Source organism: Eptesicus fuscus, chromosome 12, assembly GCF_027574615.1.
Source record: "Eptesicus fuscus isolate TK198812 chromosome 12, DD_ASM_mEF_20220401, whole genome shotgun sequence".
Taxonomy (NCBI): Eukaryota; Metazoa; Chordata; class Mammalia; order Chiroptera; family Vespertilionidae; genus Eptesicus; species Eptesicus fuscus.
The window spans coordinates 73,670,958-73,689,408 of NC_072484.1; the positions used below are offsets into that span (position 1 = coordinate 73,670,958).

Sequence of the window (18,451 nt, forward strand, 5' to 3'; positions counted from 1 at the left end):
CAAGGCCGGAGGTGGTTCTGATGCTGTCCAGGGTTGAGGACCCTGCACGGGAGGCTCAGATGCTTCATGCTCGTGGGCTTAGAGAAGGTTCCCCACCTCGCATTCCCTCCCCGTGGGGACAGGGAGAAGTTGCACAGCACGGCTCCCCTCTCTCCACTAGTTACTGAGAAGGTGCTGAGTGACACACAGGCCACATGGGTCAGAGGAAAGGAAGCCAGGTTCCGGGCAGCTGCCACCTGCCCCGCTGGCTGCTCTCCCAGCTGACTTGGCTTTGTTTTTCTTTCCTTTAAGCCTGGAAGGTGTGCAGGAGGAGCGTTCCCTGCGTGCCTGCCTAACCCCCCAAAATTGAGGCAACGCTGGTCCAGACGTCCCAGGGCCTGGTTCCACTGTCCTCCCTAGAGATATGGGAGGACTCAGGCTCAGGGCACGTCTCCACACTCCCCTCCTCCCGGCCCAGTGCTTCCTTTTCTCTTAGGATGGGCGAGCAAACACTGCTGCTCTGGGGCGGGCTTCAGTCAAAGGGGCTGCGTCCTGGACCAGGACAAAAGATCTTCTTTGAAGGAGAGTCACAGTTCTTACCCACACCTCAGGATGGGTTCTAGCCAGCCGGGGCTGCTACAACAAAATGCCAGGCTGGGTGGCTTAAGTAACAGGCATGTGTCTCTCTCAGTTGTTGGCTGGAGAGAGGCCGAGGCCCAGGGCGAGGACGGGCCCAGAGGGACAGGCGAGCTACCCAGCCCTCCTCCCTTCTCCAGGCCCAATGTTGGACCTCCTCCCAATATTCTGATCAGACAGCAGCACTAATGTGCTCTAAACAGGGAGTCACTGGGATCTGGACTAATCCAGCCCTGTTGTCAGGGTTCACTATAGTCTTTAAATGTGTTACAAGAGAGTGCACAACATTGAAGCAAAAATTTGGGGGCATCCTTGGGTTACATTAAAAGCACAATTTCCTATTTTCTTGTCAAATGACTTTACTTGAGGCAACAAGTGAAATATAATTTAACTCAACAGGAAATATCACACTTGGAGGGAAAACATAGAAAAACACACACCTTAAAGCCAAACATTCTTTCCAAGGCCCAGCGCTGACATTTCCAGACTGACAGCAGCAGAATGAGCGTTTCCATGAAACAGAACTGTGCGTCCAAGTCTGGCTTGGAAAGTTTCCCACTTCATCGCCACTTCTCAAGGCTCAGGGCACGATGCTTGTGGCCTTCCTCAGGGCCAGGTAGCCGGTGACAACATCGGAGGGCAGCCTCCGAATGTAGGAAAACTCTTCGATGGTGCTGAACCGCAGCTTGCTCTGCGGGTCAGTGTAGTTGGCCTGGAAGCAGGCACAGAGAAGGGCAGAGAGTTGGTGGTGGTGAATATTTTAAGCTCAAGTTTAATTTTTTTTTTCTGTTTTACTGAAACTGAAATATATCTTCATCATGTCTTACTCTGTCGCCAAGAACACTAAATTGCGCACTTTGGCGAAGACATGTTAATCTCCCCAGACTTAAGACTTCAGGGAATGACTCAGAAGAAGAGGAATAACCACATCGGATTCTAGGACTCTTCTGGTTGGTGCCTCCAGGGCTACGAAACTGAATTCATGATGATCATCCGTGCCTTCAATCCCCCACCTGCTTCAAACAAATGCTGCAGATCTGTTCCCAAGGCAAAGAGCAGCACCTCCATGCCCCTCCCTGCTGCCCTCCTCCTACTCCAGGGCATTCATCTCCCCACTTCCTCGCCTCCCTGGGCTCCATGGCAGTGCTGGGCTAGCCACCAACACCCACTCTTCCACCAGGAGGGACAGCCATCTTACAACTTGCAACTACAGCCAGGCTCATCTTTGCAACTTGCAATTCTGATCGTGTCCTTTACAAAACCTCTCAGTGGCTCCTCTCTGTTTTCGGGACAAAGGCCCCAGTCCTCAGCATGGCTCCTACATCCCTGCCAGCTCTTCCTCAGCCTCATGTCCTCAATCGCTGTCCCAACTTCCCAGGCTCCAAGTCTCTTCCTCCGGTTACACTCCATTTTCCCTTTCCTTGGAAGGGGCCCCCACCTTGGCTCACTATGCTCAGTAATCACCTGTTCATCCTATAGGACTCAGCCCCCAACGTCTTGTCATCAGGGAAGTCTTATCTGCCCCGGACAGGAGGTCAGGATCCCATCCTCACTCTCACCTCACCACATGTGTCCCTTGTGGGATGCTTATCGCTGTTGCTTTTACGTATGTTATCTGCATGAGCCTCTGATTAACGTCTAAGCTCTGAGGCTCCCTGAGGCAGGAACCCTGTGGTGTGCTTATCACTGAATCCTGGCTCCTAGCGCAATGCAGAGCACAGTAGGCCTTCAGTCAGTGTTTGTACAGCAAATGATAAATGAATGAATGAACCACCAAATGGACGCTTAGGACCATCACAGAAAAGAGAACCTGTTTCCCACTGACATACCAACATTCTCTTTTGGTCTGTTTGCCCATGTGCAGAGTGGAATCTAATTCACCCACTATGCATCTCAAGGCATATGGCTTCTATAGATTTTGAAACAGAAGACGTAAGGGTGAATCATCTCGAGCTCCTTTCAGAAAACTATGCGATGCCATAACATCCAGTTACTCAAGTGTGGATGGTGTGCTCCAGTGTCAATCATCTCTGTGGGCCTGGATGCAGCAATGCCGCTTTAATCAGGGAGGGCGTAAAGGAGCAACAGGCTGCAGGGAACTGAGTCATAGGTTTCGCATGCGCTAAGTCTCCAATTCTGCCACTGGGATCTCCTTAGGTACTTAGTGGCTTCCCGTCAGGAAAATGAGATTATTTCTAAAAAACTAAGATTAATTAAAGCTCTATAAGAAACAAAGCTTTGATCCTTTGGCTCGATCGAGATACTGCCTTTCTGTAACACTTGGAAGTAATATAATGTAAGACAGTAATATAAAGGAAGGCTTAAATAGAAAGGCAGCAACAAGTCCCTTCTGAGGCTTCTGGCCATGAGCAGTTAGATGAACTGACTGGCAGGGGAGGCTGCCTGCCGTTCCCAACAGGGGTGCATCTGGCTTTGATCATCCGGCCTCCATACACGAACCAGCCCAGCCTGGCTCCATTCCTGTGGCCACCTCACTCCTACCACCAAACTGTGCTGAGCCGGCCCGCCCAAGTTCAGACCTCACTGCCAAGAAGGCTGCTGAATAAATAATGCAAAATGCACAGATACTGTGGCACCAACAAAAAGGTCACCAACGAGAACTTGCACAGACGGCACCTGACCTTGAGTTCTGAACAGAGGGGTGGGTGCCAAGTACACAGCACAGCTGAACCAGTAAAGAACTGCACTCCTAGTCAGAACCTCCTCCGGATTCCATCCCGGGCGCCCGAATGAAACAAAGGCCACTCCCCCCCCCCGCCCCCTCGCCCACGAGAGGGCAGGCAGCAAACAGATTTCAGGCCTCCCCCGCTGCGGGGTGACCGCAGTGCTCACTGCCCCCCATCTCTCCCAGAGCCTAGTGCTTTCCATAGCTGTGTAACAAGGGCTAGCTAAACACAGATGTGACCCTGCATGCCTCCCTGCCATGCCCACACACAGGGAAACAGTTGCTTGGCTGGCTGGGAAAAGGTGGGTCAGTATAAACATGAGCTGGGCTTATTTTTTAATTATGTAACTTCAATTTATACAAGTAACAGATGGACATATTTTCCTCTAAAAGGGAAAAGAAAAAGACAACATTTCGAATAAGACTAAAGTCCCCTTCTACCATCCCAAGTCCTTGGCCTTCCCCTGAGGACATCACTGCTAGGTGGGTACTTTCCAGACCTGTGGCCATATACCTCACACGAACATAAACACACCAGAGGAATCACTCACATTTTTTTCGTATGCACGTGCTGATTTTTACTTAGGTGGTACTATGCTGCCTACACTGCTTTCTACCTTTCAGTAGACAACATATCTTGGAAGTTAATCCTCGTTGTTACATACGTATCAAGCTCACAGACTAGGATGAAAACACTCCCCTTTCTCCCACCGATTGACCTTTATGTTGTCTCCAATATTCTGCTAATCCATTTCCTCCCAAACATTTCTGCACGCAGCTCCTTGGGCGCACTGTCTCTAAGGGAGCCGTCTGGAAGGCAATGCCGGATCACAGGCTTTTGCTTCTTGGTCTCAGTAGGTAGTGCCCAACTGACATCCAAAGACTCTGTACCAATGTAGGTTCCCACCTCAAACAGCAATGTATGAGGATATTCACTTCTTCCCTACCTGGTGAGTCTTTTCCTAATTATCAGTGAGCATGAATATCCACTTACTGGTCGTGTGTATCTCCTCCTTGTAATTGTCTTTTAGCCAGTTCTTCTATGGTTTGTCTTTCAATGATATGGTAGAGTTCTTTGTATATTCAGAATTTCTTGAATCTTACATGCATTGGGGCAAGAGGTGTTCGGTTTTATGTAACATGGTAAGTCCTTTGCCAGTGGCACAAAGGGGCCTGGAACAGTGATTCTCACAATGATTTTCATGCCTCCTAATGTGTGAAAACCATTGTACAGCAGATGAGCTAGCTGTCTGATAATGCTGAGGGTAAAGCTACATTTTCTAAGGGACCACCCTCCAAGTCTGGCCATGACCCATGGCTTCTACAAGCTCAGCACAAAATGGTACAGGGAGAAATTTCCACTTGGGGCCATAACAGAATAACTGGTGCCAAGCTCGTTCTTCTGCCATAAACAACTATTAAAAAGGTTCAAGTATATGAGGCAACTATTTTCAGGCAGTAGACAAGAAACAACATAAGGCTACAACATTTCTATCAAGGTGAAGTCTCGTTAGGGGACCTTTAGGAGGAGATACATGCCATGAGTGGATACAAAAAGAACCCAGGACACACGCGCGCAGACACACACACACACACACACACACACACACACACATGTACACTCAAGCAGGTGTGCTCCATTTTACAGCACTTTCTACTCTATCATTTTTTAGAATCATTGTATTTAAGTTCCTATGTTAAAAAGTTTGTAATACACTGAGGAGTGTATGCTCTCTGGAGGAAAGCTAAAACATATGACTAATTCAGAGTACAAATAATATTATTTTCAAAATTACAATAACAACTCAAATCCTTACCAATGTCAACTGTGTATCATTTAGTCAGTTTGTTATAGAAGTTGGAGCCATACATTTTCATAAAAATGTAAAGCATTTAAATGATTCGGGTGAGTTTTTAAAAGTGCAGTGACCTATTAGTGCTACAGTCAGGCAGAAAAGCCCATTTTCCGAATTGAATAGCGATGAAAAAGGATGAAGGTGAGCTGAAAGTCCCACCCTTCATCTACATTCTGAAAAGGAGACGAGGTTCCCTGAGGTTCCGGAGGGTCAGCGGCTTGCCTAAGTCCCACTCATCCTACCTCGGCTTTCCAGCTGTGTTCCCAGAAGCACTTTGGGGGTCACTGTGGTGGGCAGTGAGGGGACAGAGGACCAGACCCACACAGTGGGTAGGTGGGCTCCAGGGGATTCTGTAAAGGATTTCATTTGGAAAAGGGGTCTGGTGCTTAAAAATATGTTCGAAAATCACTATCTTTACCATAGTGCCTCTTTAGAGAAGTTTAAATATTTTTTAAAGAGTACAATCCCTCAAAAATGCAGACTTTTTTTTAAAACTTGAGTACTATAAAAGTTTGTGGGTGTTTTTTTTCTTCATGTAGTTAACATGGTAATATATGATTCATCTTTCATATAAGTGAAACTTGGGTCTCTTTTCTGGAGCAATCCTCTCTCCAGACTGCACACATGATGCCCAGGTCACAGCCACTCTGAAATAAACATGTGAACACTCCAGCACAAACCCATTACCTATTCAAAGTATATGGGCTCCATGCAGGACCAGTGGTGGTCAATATTGAACACTGCATAAGTAGACAATACTGTGAAACCTTCCTTTCAATTCCATGTTATGAGGCATAGAGATGTAATTATACTCACAAGAAGACCTGACACATCAGAATACTTCTTAGCTGGTTTGAAGGATGGAGGAGCATCAATACTGAAGTCTGCAAAAAAAAGAAAAAAGAAGATAACTAAACTGACTTTCAAATCTTCAGCTCCCTTCTAGCCCAAGGGCTAGCTTTGCCCTGCCCCCAGGGACCATCCACTCTAGCAGAACCACAGGGAAAGCTCATCTGCCCACAAGCCACTTTCACTGTCTTGGGCTACATGAGCTGAGGGTGATGAGGTGCCAGATGACCCACTGCTTGGGTCTCAGCATCCAGATATTGGAATGTCCACACCCAGACAACTGACTAGCTCACTTGTCATCCATCTGAGTCACCCCCCACCCCCACCCCATGAAAGATGTGCAATGGGTCAGGAGCTGGAGGAAACTTTTACCTGTACTTTCCAATGAAGCTGAACAGAATATAAAACAGCACTTTACATAGATCTGGAAATGCTGTAGCCTAAAGTATTTACTCTGAAAAACACTGGCTCAGAGAGTAAAACAAAGCCTGCCTTTAAGCTGGTTGTTAGGAAACCTACTAAATCTGGGGCAACCTTGTTCTTGCAAATAAATTTTAAGAGTAGACTTCTGAATAAGAAGTTTGTCAAACTTCTTTATTGGTTTGTCAAACCAATATTATTATATCAGGACTTGTTTCTCCAGATTGACATGCTAACAGTGACATTAAAAACCACACATCCATGACAACACAGAGTGCAGATACAGTTATGAGGAAATGTTCACATAAGTTCCCTATAGTGACACCACTATAAAATTCCTATGCTAAAAATAGTTTCCTCCATTTATGCAAACACAATAACGCGGGTTTGTTGTAAGAAAGTTCCCAGTCGAAATATTATACACTCAAAGAAGGTGCTAAACAGCTCACAGTTAGGATCATTCAGTTGCCATGGCAACGCCCTTTCAGAAGCGAGGATTTGTTTCAGGTTCTTCCAGGTTCTATTCTTCTTGCCAGCTACTGCGCCACCATGGCCGGAGTGCTGGATAAGGAGAAACAAAAATCAATGGAAAGTACCAATTCAGAATGTGACATTTATGCTTATTCATAACTGTAATATACCCCTCATTCTGTCAGCAATTATTTGTACCCCTAAGCCTTTTTTAAAAAGTATTACACTGTGCCCTTTAATCTTCCTTATAAAAAACAATGCTTTTGAATTGTCAAAATCCATGAGTTAGTTGGTGATGAAGTAGAAATAATAGGTTATGTTTTTTACATGCACACAGAAAATCAGATCCTTTATTGGGTCTAACTTTATAGAATTCACTCAGGGATTTCCCATTATTTTAAAAATAAATTTACTACAAAAGTAGTTGCAAACTCATGACCACATCTCTAATCTCCCTTTGACGACAAGTCTCTGCCTTGCAAATTACTGGTGATGCTGGAAAACGCAAGTATGCCTCAAGCACATGGTTTGACATGACCAGGAGGAGTAGGGCCCATGTTGCGTCAAGGCATGGCACGCCTTCTGGAAATCTTTCTTCTTTTTGTCCTATGAAGATGACAAAATAAAATGGAAAAGGAGGGCAAAATCTGTCGCAGGCACTGGCAATGCTGTATTGTAAAAACGAATGGGGGAAAAAAAACTTTTATGTATAAGCTGAATCAGTGTAATTAAGTCCCCTGAGAAGGACAGGAAAAGCAGCCAGTTTCTACTTTACAATACAATAGCTCAGGTTTGCTTAAAGAACGGGCCCTTCTTCTCCTGCCCTCACCCTTCCCACAAAGCCCCAGACAGGGAAGGTGGCAACCTGGAGAGAAGGGGACACCAGGGCCACCTGGGCTGCAGGCCCAGCACGGTCAGAATCCAAAGTATGGGTGTTTGGTTTTTAATTTATCACATACTTGAGATGCTTACCACAAAGTTGGGATCCTTAAATGGTAAAGGTTTGGAAGTTTTTTCCATAGGTCCTGTGCTGAAGTCAGAGGGCACCATCTTATTCTCACTCATGGCTTCCATGCTGATACCCTTAAAACACAGTAGAAATAATAGGTCAGTATCTTTTAGCTGAGTTCCCTACCTCAGCTCTCAACGAGATATAAGATGGATCCCAGGACATGCGGGGAAGACGGTGTGCCCAGAGGCCCAGAAGGTGGCCTGCAGCAGCAGAAGTCTTGCTAGACTGGCCACTGCACCTGCTGTGCAGAAGCCAACAGGAGACCGGGAGAAGCCAGGACCGCAGCTGCCATGCTTTCTGGCCCCGCATGTGCCAAGCACAGGGATGGGTGTCCTGCCCATGCCTGCTCATTTAACTCTGACAACCACTACAAGGCAGTGCTGTTATTCCCAGTATACAGAAAAAGCAGGCTCTCCATGATACCACATGGGCCCTATTCCTGCTCATCATGTCAAACTATGTCTTGAAATATTAAGACAAAAAAGGTCCAGCCCCTTTAAGGGTCTCATCAGCCAGATCCCAGGCTAGGGCTGGTATGCTTAAGGGGCACAACAGGATGTGGGCATTCTGAGGAAGGAGAATAGAGGGAGAGGAAGCTAGTCGCTCAGCTGGCTGCAGCCAGAGTGCCCTGACAAGCAGGCTAATGTGCTTTAAAACAAAAAAAAACTTTTAAGCTAAGAATCACAAAGAAAAAAACCAAGACAAAGAAATAACTTCTGATTTGTAATGCAATTTCCAATCTTCCCAAATGGCAATAAATTGTTTTTTGATATATAATTTACATAGAGCGAAATGCACAGATTTTTAGTTTCCTGGGTTTTGCCAAATGCTTACACTTGTGTAAGCCATGCCCCCATGGAGATAAGAGAGCATTTCCATCATCCCAGAAAGTTCCCTCACGCCTCTTCCTAGTCAGTACCTTCCACCCTTGAGGGCAACCTCTGTTCTGATTTTACATTACTTTTGCCTGTTCTAGAACTGCATGAGTGGAATCTGAAGTATGTACTGTTGTGTTTGGCTTCCTTAGCTCAGCGTAATGTTTCTGAGATGTACCCATGCTGCTGCATGGATTAGTTCATTTCACTGAATTTGTACACTACTCAGCAGAGTAGTACTAGTACCCTACTATATGGATGTACCACAGTTTGTTTATCCATTTTCCTGTTGATGAAATAAAGCTGCTATGAAGTATCTGTCCAAGCCTTTGTGAGGATGTGCGTTTTTACTTCTCCTGGGTAAATAACCTAGAAGTGGAATGGTTGGGATGTAGGGTAAGTGTATGTTTAACTTTGTAAGAAACTGCCAAATCATTTTCCTAAATGGTTGCACTCTTACATTCTAGCAGCAGCGTAAGAGTTCTGATGTATAAATATATATTCCACCTCACCACCCCCACGACCCCAGCACTTCCTGCAATGGCATCCCTGTGGGAGGAAGGGGCACGGGGGAGACAGGGCCACTCACTCTGCTGCAATAGTTCTCCGAACAATCTCTTCTCAAACACCTGCCCAGCCTCCTCTCCAGGGTCCCTCCCATAGGCCAGAAAGTGCATGAAAAGATGCTCAACATTATTAGTGATTAGAAAAATGTAAATCAAAGCCACAAGAGATATTATTTCCACCCACTTTGATGAACGTAATCAAAAACATAATGACGTGTTGGCGAGAATGCAGAGACACTAGAATCTTTATACATTGCTTGTGAAAATATAAAAAGGTGCAATCGCTTTGATAACAGTTTGGCTACCTGGTTTTAGAGGCCAACCTAACAGCGAATGAGCCGGGGACTTCATGGAACCTGAGGAGGAAGCTGTAGCTGGCATGCAGGTCAAAGAGAGTGGCAGTCATCTGCTCTTTGGAGAGCTGGTGGTCCAAGGGAAAAGGAGGAAGCTTGGTCCCCTGGCTGAAGACACATGCGGTAAGCAGGTCACCCGCCAGTGTCAGAAGGCAAGGAGCCATTCTCCTGAGGACTGTAACAATTCATTAGGATGCACCACGAGACTACCCAGTGAGCAAAGACCGATGGGCATGGGTTGTCAGGAGGCTGGGCCTACAGAGTGGCCTAAATTAAGTGAGAGAGAAAAAAATAACTCTAAGAACTATGCAGTGAATAGAAAGCCATGGCAGCTAGGGACCACTTAGGAAAACAGGCGGAATATAAAAGAGGTTTCCTGGGGCCAGATACACTTTAAGTTTCAATTTTATTGCGTTTTTCATAAAGAAAATGACTACTTATATAACGTCGTTTCCATCTGGGAGAATATAAGCAAACAGAACTGCTACAGAGGCAAAGAGGAGATCCTAAAGGGAAATGAAGAACCAGGCCCCAAGCCTCCAGCGGTGACTACAGAACCGTCCATAGAACAGGCCCAGCTCACAGTGCTGCCCTCAAGCCGTGGCCTTAGCTTTATCTCCTTCTCCAGAACTCCTGAATGACTGCATTTTCCCTTTCTGTTCATGCCTCTTCCCTGATTCCTAGAAGTAAGGTCAAAGGCACAGCGAAGTCCTAGAAGGAATACAGGGATAGGCTGTTCCCAGGCCTGGAGAGACCCGGGAAAACACCAACAGGTAGGAATGCCTCCCTGAGACGTAGTGCTACCCCAGGGGCCACTAAGAAAAGTAGGGACCTCAGCAAGTCCATGTGGGCTGGCAGGTCTGGGAGCTCTGCCAGGGGGGAGGATGCACCTGTGGACAGGTGCATCTGCTGAGAGGGAGGGGAGGTGGTGGGAAAAGAGGGCTAGACGTTGGCGTCACCATTCCGAGTGGCACGCTTGAGAAGGGTCAAAAAAGGAATGAAGATGATGTCCTCATGCACTGATTTTCCAAACCGACCCCTCCTGCTCATTTGGCTACTCCTTACCCTTCTGGTCCTGGGCAGCAGGCCAGCCCTCCACACGGAGTCAGGGAAGAAGGGGTGGAAAAGGAAGCCATCCTGAGGTACACTGAGCTCATCACTCCAGAGCTGCATCCTGCCTCCGCTTCCCTCTCTGACCAGGCTCCAAAAGAATACCCCACTCTGGCTCAGAATTGGGTTTTCTCTTTTCTTTTTATATATATTTTATTGATTTTTACAGAGAGGAAGGGAAGAGAGAGAGAGAGCTAGAAACATTGATGAGAGAGAAACATCAATCAGCTGCCTCCTGCACACCCCCTAAGGGGGATGTGCCTACAACCAAGGTACATGCCCTTGACCGGAATTGAACCTGGGACCTTTCAGTCCGCAGGCCGACGCTCTATCCACTGAGCCAAACCAGTTAAGGCTTGGGTTTTCTCTTTTCTTTCCTCTTTAACTCCGCCCTCCATGTTACTGTGCCCTCATTCTTCCCTTCCCCTGGGCTTGGGCTTGGCTGAGACTCCTGTGTCAGTGACGGGATGAGAGTGAGACACCTTCAGTCAAAGGGAGGATCAAGTCTGTCAGGCAGGGATGCAATAAAATATAATTTAATATGATGTACGGTTTCCATATAAATAAACCACTATCACACTAAGAGACTTTACGAGATGAGCTGTCCCGCCCTGAGACATGAACCCTAAGAGGAAAGAAAGAACACACAGCACTGAAAGAGTTGATGTAAGTCCCAGGGAAGAGAAACCTGGCCTGCTATCAAAGAAGAGCGCAGGCCGGCCCCCAACTGAGGCAAGTCAGTGAGGCCTCAGCTGTGCCCAACTGCAGAGCCCAAATAAATGGCTTCATCTCTCCAGACAGCATGACTGCATGACTGACTCAGACTTAAGGATAACTTGGGCACTCTGTCTGTGGCTACAAAAAGAGAAACAAACGTTCTTTGTCTTATCGCTAAAAAAAAAAAAAAAAAAAAAATCAAATGTCTATTTACATCTATCTAATAGTATTCTAGATTCAAAAGCTGACCCTAGTCTACAACTACAGGGTTACTTAAAACAAAAAAACTGAGATGCAATAAATATTCAGTAACATATACACTAATAAAAGGGAAATATGCAAATTGACTGTACCTCCGAGACGCCCACCAGCCAATCAGGAGTGAGTATGCAAAGTAACCCAACAAAGATGGTGGGTTAATTTGCATACGCAGGTGCAGAGCGGCTGGGCGAGGCAGGACACCTGCTATGAAGGGGAGGGCGGGGGGCAGAGGGAGCTACAGGAGCGGCGCTCCAGCCGGAGCGAACACTGAAGGCTCCGGCCGGAGCAAAGGCGGAAGGCGGCAGCCAGAGCCAAGGCCTGGGTCCTGGGTGCTGGAGGAAAACCTGTGCCGGCAGTCAGGGGAAGGAAGGCCTATTCTTGCACGAATCTTCGTGCAACGGGCCTCCAGTCAATTAAATAAGAGCATTTAATTCCTTGAGAAGTCTATCAACATAGAGATAGGCTCATGAAATAATGCTAAGTGAAAAGCAGGATATACCAAATACAATGCTGAAAAACTATTTATACATAGAAAACACAAATTATTATAGTTGCTAGGGAAGACTGGGTGGCTTTTTATGTCCATTTTAAAAACAGGGAGCAGGGGAGGAACTTCTAAAACTTAACATTATCATGATTTTTCTTAAAAGCTGGGGTAGAATGATTTTTTTAAATGAATAAATCAAATCAGTCCAGCATTGTCTGGCTGCCTCCAATTACAGAGGAGTCTATCATCAGCCGCAGTCTACATTAACCTTCTAAAGAACGGCTGCTTCTCATTTAGATGTTCTGTTAACTGCTTAACCATCACAAATCAGCCTATTATGTAACACTCAGTATGTAGGTCAATTAGGTCTCTGCAGATTTTATCAACCTGAATAGGCATTTGGAAAGTCTAAAATACTGACCTCACAAAATTCCCCCCCAAAGCATTTCTCTGCATATGGACTTGATTATATCAGATATCTAGTTATATCTTCTAAGGTAGAGAGTAAGAGTGATATCAAGAGAGGCAGCATGAAAAAAGAATGTGGACTCTGGGCAGTCTTGGGTTCCAATCCTGACTCTACCACTTGGTAGCCATGTGACCTTGGGAAATTTATTTAACCTCTCTATCTATGCCCCAGTCTTTTTATCTGTAGAATAACAATTCACAGGGGTTGCTTTGAGGATTAGACGAACTTAGAAAGTGCTTGGAACAGTGCCTAGTATATATTAAGTGCCTAATAAATATTAATTATTACTTATCATGATTTCTTTCACTTTAGCACTGTGTGCTCCATGGACATACTGGGAGAAAATACTTGCTCTGCATATATCTGGCAAAGGACTCCAATCGTATATAAAGAACTCCTGAGTATTAATACTTTTTAAAAACCCAATTAGAAACAATTGATATTGGAATGGTCGATAAGCATGTGAAAAAGTGACTGATATAATTAGTAATCGGTAATCAGAGAAACAAAAAAATGAGATAGTACTACACAGCCATCAGAACGGCTAAAAGGAAAGGTGGAGGATGTAGAGCAACTGCAACAGTCATACTTTGCTGCTGAGAATGCACAATAGTGCAACCACTTGGGGAAATACTGTTTAACAATTTCTAACTTAGTTCAATATATGTCTATCTTATGACCCGGCGATTGCACTTCTACCCATTTACCCAAGAGAAATGAAAGTCTATATCTACTTGTATAGGAATGCTCAGAGGAGCTTAAAAACGGTAAATAAGTCAAATGTCCATCAGTTGTGATATGTTTACACAATGTACCAGGTATACGGATACAGGTAAAATAACATGAATAACTCAAAAACACTGTTTCACAGAGAAACCCAGACACAAAAGAGTACGTTCTGTATAATTCCATTTATATTCTGTTCAAAAACGCAAAGTCAGTCTATGGTGAGAGAGGTCAGAATAGTGGTTACCTCTGGCAGGGAGGGAAGACAGTAGTAATGCCTCGAAAGGGTCACCAGGGAATTTTCTCGGGCTCTTAATAATATTCTCGATCTTCATCTGGGTGGTGGCCACATATGCAAAAAGTCATTCACCTGTACTCAAGATTTGTGCACTTTACTGTATGAAAAATCACACCTTAACAAAGTATTTTTTATAAAGGGAAGCACTATTAACTATCAAATGGGAGAAACGACAGGCAGTTAACATCTCTAGAGCATCCTTCTGGGTGAAGGACGCCACACCATGTGCTGGAGAGGGCACAGTAACACACTCCTTCGCTGCTCTTATTGCTTTAGATAAAATGCAGGAGCCGGAACAAACACTCTTCTAAGCAAGCCGCTCCTCTGCTGAGTTCTCTGCTGGAGTTCTGGAGCCTGGATCGTCGTGCTGCGGTTATCAGGCAAGTTGCTCTGGGCTTTCCGACCACGATTCTCACTAAATCCTTCGGACAACCCCGTGCGGTAAAACCAAACACACTTTGGGGCGGGAAGCTGGGGATCAAAAAGCTCTTTTCCGAGGATGGGGGAAACCACGCGTATCAATACATCCTGGTATTCCTCCACGTAGGACTTAGGGGTGCTCTGCCCCTCACAGACACTCGGTAAATGTCTGTCGACGGACGAAGGTTTACCCAATTTCCACATGTCCAAACGAAGGGAAGAAAATGTTGCATCTGCACCAAGGAACAAACCTGCCAGAGGGCTGACGCCGCCAGAACCGGCGCATGCGCCCTGACTCGCTCTGCCCGGCTAATACGCTCTCACTCCGGCCCCGCGCAAGCGCCTCACACGGCCCCGCGCAAGCGCTCTCCCTTCGCCCCGCCCCGCTCCGCTCGGCCACCGCGCATGCGCCGGCTAGTCGAAGTGCAACGTACCTGTGCAAAGCTAGAGGCGGACACTTTTTTCTTCTTACTCGCGCCATATCCCCCGCCGCTGCTGCTGCCGTTGTGGGAAGGGCTGGCCGGCCTCTTCTTGCTGTTCCGGGATATCCCCGGAGCGGCCGTGGTGGCCACAATTGGAATTTGAGCCGCCATTCGTATCCCGAGTCTTCTTCCCCCCCCCCACCCCCCTTGTTTTCTCTGCAAAGGTCCTCGGACTTCCGGCTCGAGGTTACTTCCGTCTTCGTGCGGAAAACCCGGCCTGGACTCGCAGGACGTCCGCTGACTTCTCTCCACCGAATCCAAAAGGCGGAGTTCGGTGCAGCCAATTCCGTCGGGACCGGAAGGTGTCTGTGGACGGCATTCTGCTACTCCCAAAAAGGGCACGTGCTTGCAAATCCCTAGCGATCAACATCTCGCCATTTTTATTTAAAAAAAACAGGGTTTTAAAAATAACCCTGTTGCCGAAACCGGTTTGGCTCGGTGGATAGAGCGTTGGCCTGCGGACTGAGGGGTCCCAGGTTGGATTCTGGTCAAGGGCATGTACCTTGGTTGCGGGCACATCCCCAGTGGGGGGTGTGCAGGAGGCAGCTGTGTGCAGGAGGCAGCTGATCGATGTTTCTCTCTCATCGATGTTTCTATCCCTCTCTCTTGCTCTCTGTAAAAAAATCAATAAAAATATATTTAAAAAAATAATAATAAAATAAAATAAAAATAACCCTGTTGACTTTTCTAACGTGAAGTCAGAAGATGGATCACTTTTGCCCCAGGGGTGTGGCTCAGTGATTGAGCATGGGCCTATGAACCAGGAGGTCACAGTGGATTCCCCATCAGGGCACATGCCTGGGTTGCAGGCTCAATCTCCAGTGTGGGGCGTGCAATTATTCTCTCATCATTGATGTTTCTATTGCTCTCTCCCTTCCTCTCTGAAATCTATAAATATATATATATATTATAAATATATATATATATACATATTAAAAATAGGTGGATCACTTTTGATGGATGTAACAGTGAAAGTAGGGTCATTATGGGTGGATTAGACAGCTACTAGCCTTCCCATTGATCACTACCTTCTTGCGGGGAAGGAATTTGTGTGTCAGTAGAGCCCAAATGGACTTGAAGGGTAGACTGGTTCTTAACCTTTTAGGGGTCACAGACCTCTTTGAGCATGTAAGCTAGGCTACCCTCCCTCTCCCACCCCTCACCAAATGTATACAGGTATAGACAAAATATTACATATGATTTCAGGGAGTTCACAGATTTGCTAAAACCTATTTATGAATTTCAGTGGAACATACCCTCCCCCTTGTTATTGATGACTTAAACTGCGTGGTTTATAATTGGTTGGTTAATGTCTTTTGGCTTCTGGTAGAATGTAAGCTCTGTGAAGGCAAGGCCAGTTATGTTTCGTTCCTTTATCTTTCCTAGCTCACAGTACCTTGCAAGTCATCAGTGCATTATAAATATTTCTAATGAAATAGTTGATAAATGAATGAACCCCCTGCAGTAATTAGTTGAAGCTACTGTGTTTCTAATACAGGAAAGTGGCATATATGAATCTAGATATTTGATAGAAATGGGCTGCAGAATGACTTAGATGTGAGAGAGAGAGAGAATAGTTAGGGAAAGTAACAAAGTTACTGACATATTTTCTCTCTATGCCCAGTCTCCACCCCTATCCTCACCCAGATCTAGGCTTTCTTATTCCTTAGCTCAGTGGCGGCACCAACCAGCAGCCAGTCACAGAATCTAGGTGTTGACCCTGGCTTCCTGGGCCCATCCTCTCTAATAACCCACCCTTATCCCATTCTGGACTGCCAACCTTTCAGCTCACTCCTCTCCTTCACAACTCCTGCCCCAGTGAATCCATCTCCTCTCACCTGAATCCCTGCAATAGCCTCCTGATGAAAGTTTGGATCTCCATCTTTTCCTAATCCTCCCCAGCTAGGCCATCCTTCACACTGTCTGCCAAAACGGGCTAAATCACAAATCTAATCATACCACTTACTTATATTCATCAGAGCCCTTTCACCTTGGCATATAAGGTCCTTAATCACTGGGCTCTGCCCACTTCTCTTCCTTCATTCCCAACACTTCATTTCCTCTGCTCCAGCCAGGGACTAACTATTTCTGAGAGTACACATTGTTCTCTTAACTCATCATATTTTTGTTTCCATTATTTCCTCTCCTAGGATTGCTTAGCTCCTTTGCAGCAATTTAGATGCTGCTTCCAATGAAAAGCTTTGGGCACCTGATGTATCCTCCTTCCCCTCCTGCTTTCCTATCGCCACCCTGCGTGTGGCTCTGAGGGCACTGAGTATACAGGGTGCTCTGTTGAGCATCTTCCTATAATCGCTTAGTAAATGTTTACTGAGTTCAAACACCAGTTCCCTCCTTTTAAGGAATCAAACACCATCTGGATTCCCATTGCTAAACTCAGTCCTGGTCCTGTCTGATCCCTTTCTTCCTGAAATCCTTCCCTTGAGATCCGGAACACCACCATCCTTTTCCTTTTCCCTAACCAGTTGTCCTCTCTGTGATAGTCTTCTTCTTCTACCAAAGGGTTTCTTGCCATACTATAAGCTAAAATATAGGTTATGTAGTCACATTCCCCCAGCAGATATGCATTCTTACAGTTTCCCAGGTGATTCTGCTGATCAGCCAGGTTTGGAACCTGGCTCTTCCTGTTCAATCCTTGCACATTTAGAGTCCCTTGGTGCGTGGTCAGAGGCCCTCTGTCCACTGCAATCCATACTCTTTCCAATCATTTCACCAACTCATGGACCTCAGGGACCATCTAAATGCAGACCACTTTCAGATTCGCTTCTCTTATCTGGATCTTTCTCCAAAGATGCATATCCAGATGTAAAATCCCCCCACCCAGATAGAAGCTCATTTTTACAGGTATCTCACACAGCCTGGTAAAACCAGAATTCTTCATCCTCCTTGCTTCTCTAAAACATGTTCCTCCTTCAGTGTTTCCTATCTCTGTAAATGTCACTATTATCTACCAGTTATTTAAACTAAAACCCTGGGAGTCATCCTTGACTCCTCCCCTTCATCCACCTGCATGCCATAACCCTATTCCCGCCACTATCATCTCTCTCTTGGACACTCACATCACCTTATCTGTCTCCTCGTTTCTCCCTTTGGTCCCTCCAAACCAGTCACCATGTTCAATCCCAGATGATGCAAATGTGCATATTCAGATCACGCCCTCTACTTGAAAACCCTCAGTGGCTTCCTGTGATCCTAGACTGAAGTCCAATGTCCATAACATGGTTTCAAAGGCTTTCAGGGACCTGTCCATCTCTCTAACCTTGCTTCTCACCCAGCTCTTGCATTGCAGTTCGGTTTCCACTTTTATCACTTTCGCCAACCAGCTGTGCTCTTTCTTTTCTCAGGGCCTTCACACAGGGCTCCTCCTGTGTGAAAACTGCATTTCTCCCAATGCCACCCACTCTGGTCTCATTTACTTCCACTCACCCTTCCTAGCCTTGGCTAACGTGCTATTTTTCAGCCTTCACTATCCCTCTGATTTTGTTAAAACCCCTTGTTCCCTGTTCCCATTAGTCTCAGTCTCCCAGTACTTACTGATTGCCTGTTATATGTCATGCCCTGAGGATGGAGACAAGGACAAACAAAACAGAACACTCCCTGCTCTCGGGGAGCCCCCAGTATAGCAGGGGAAGAGAGAAATTAGATTTGTCTCCCCAGCTGAACATAAACTCCTAGTGGGCAGTTGCCAGAGTCATCAAGGACTGAGTGGAGGAGCACTGACAGATGATAGCAGCAAGGAGAGAGAAATGCAGGACAACCA

General features: G+C 46.0%; 1 protein-coding gene across 3 annotated transcripts; it reads right to left on the bottom strand.

Moving 5' to 3' along the window:
- Nucleotides 1-942: 942 nt before the first annotated feature.
- INO80C (INO80 complex subunit C) lies at nt 943-14,940 on the bottom strand. Of its 3 annotated transcripts, none has more exons than XM_008158360.3 (5): nt 14,626-14,940; nt 7,870-7,980; nt 6,876-6,987; nt 5,974-6,041; nt 943-1,327 (listed from the first exon to the last, which is right to left on the bottom strand). In XM_008158360.3, exons 1-5 carry the CDS (start codon nt 14,782-14,784, stop codon nt 1,196-1,198), a joined length of 582 nt encoding a protein of 193 aa, XP_008156582.2. In that variant the 5' UTR covers nt 14,785-14,940; the 3' UTR covers nt 943-1,195. The 3 variants fall into 3 exon arrangements, with proteins under 3 accessions (XP_008156582.2, XP_054579797.1, XP_054579798.1); XM_054723822.1 differs by lacking the exon at nt 14,626-14,940 and adding an exon at nt 13,721-14,444; XM_054723823.1 differs by lacking the exon at nt 14,626-14,940 and adding an exon at nt 9,656-9,731.
- Between the last annotated feature and the right edge of the window lie 3,511 nt (nt 14,941-18,451).

Bases quoted from the DNA above. Each gene is read 5' to 3' on its own strand.
- INO80C (XM_008158360.3), bottom strand. From the start codon at position 14,784: ATGGCGGCTCAAATTCCAATTGTGGCCACCACGGCCGCTCCGGGGATA. The intron at 7,981-14,625 runs GTACGTTGCACT...CTGTGTTTTAAG, and splicing joins CCGCCTCTAGCTTTGCACAG to GGTATCAGCATGGAAGCCAT. The intron at 1,328-5,973 runs GTGAGTATAATT...GCCTGCTTCCAG, and splicing joins CTGATGTGTCAGGTCTTCTT to GCCAACTACACTGACCCGCA.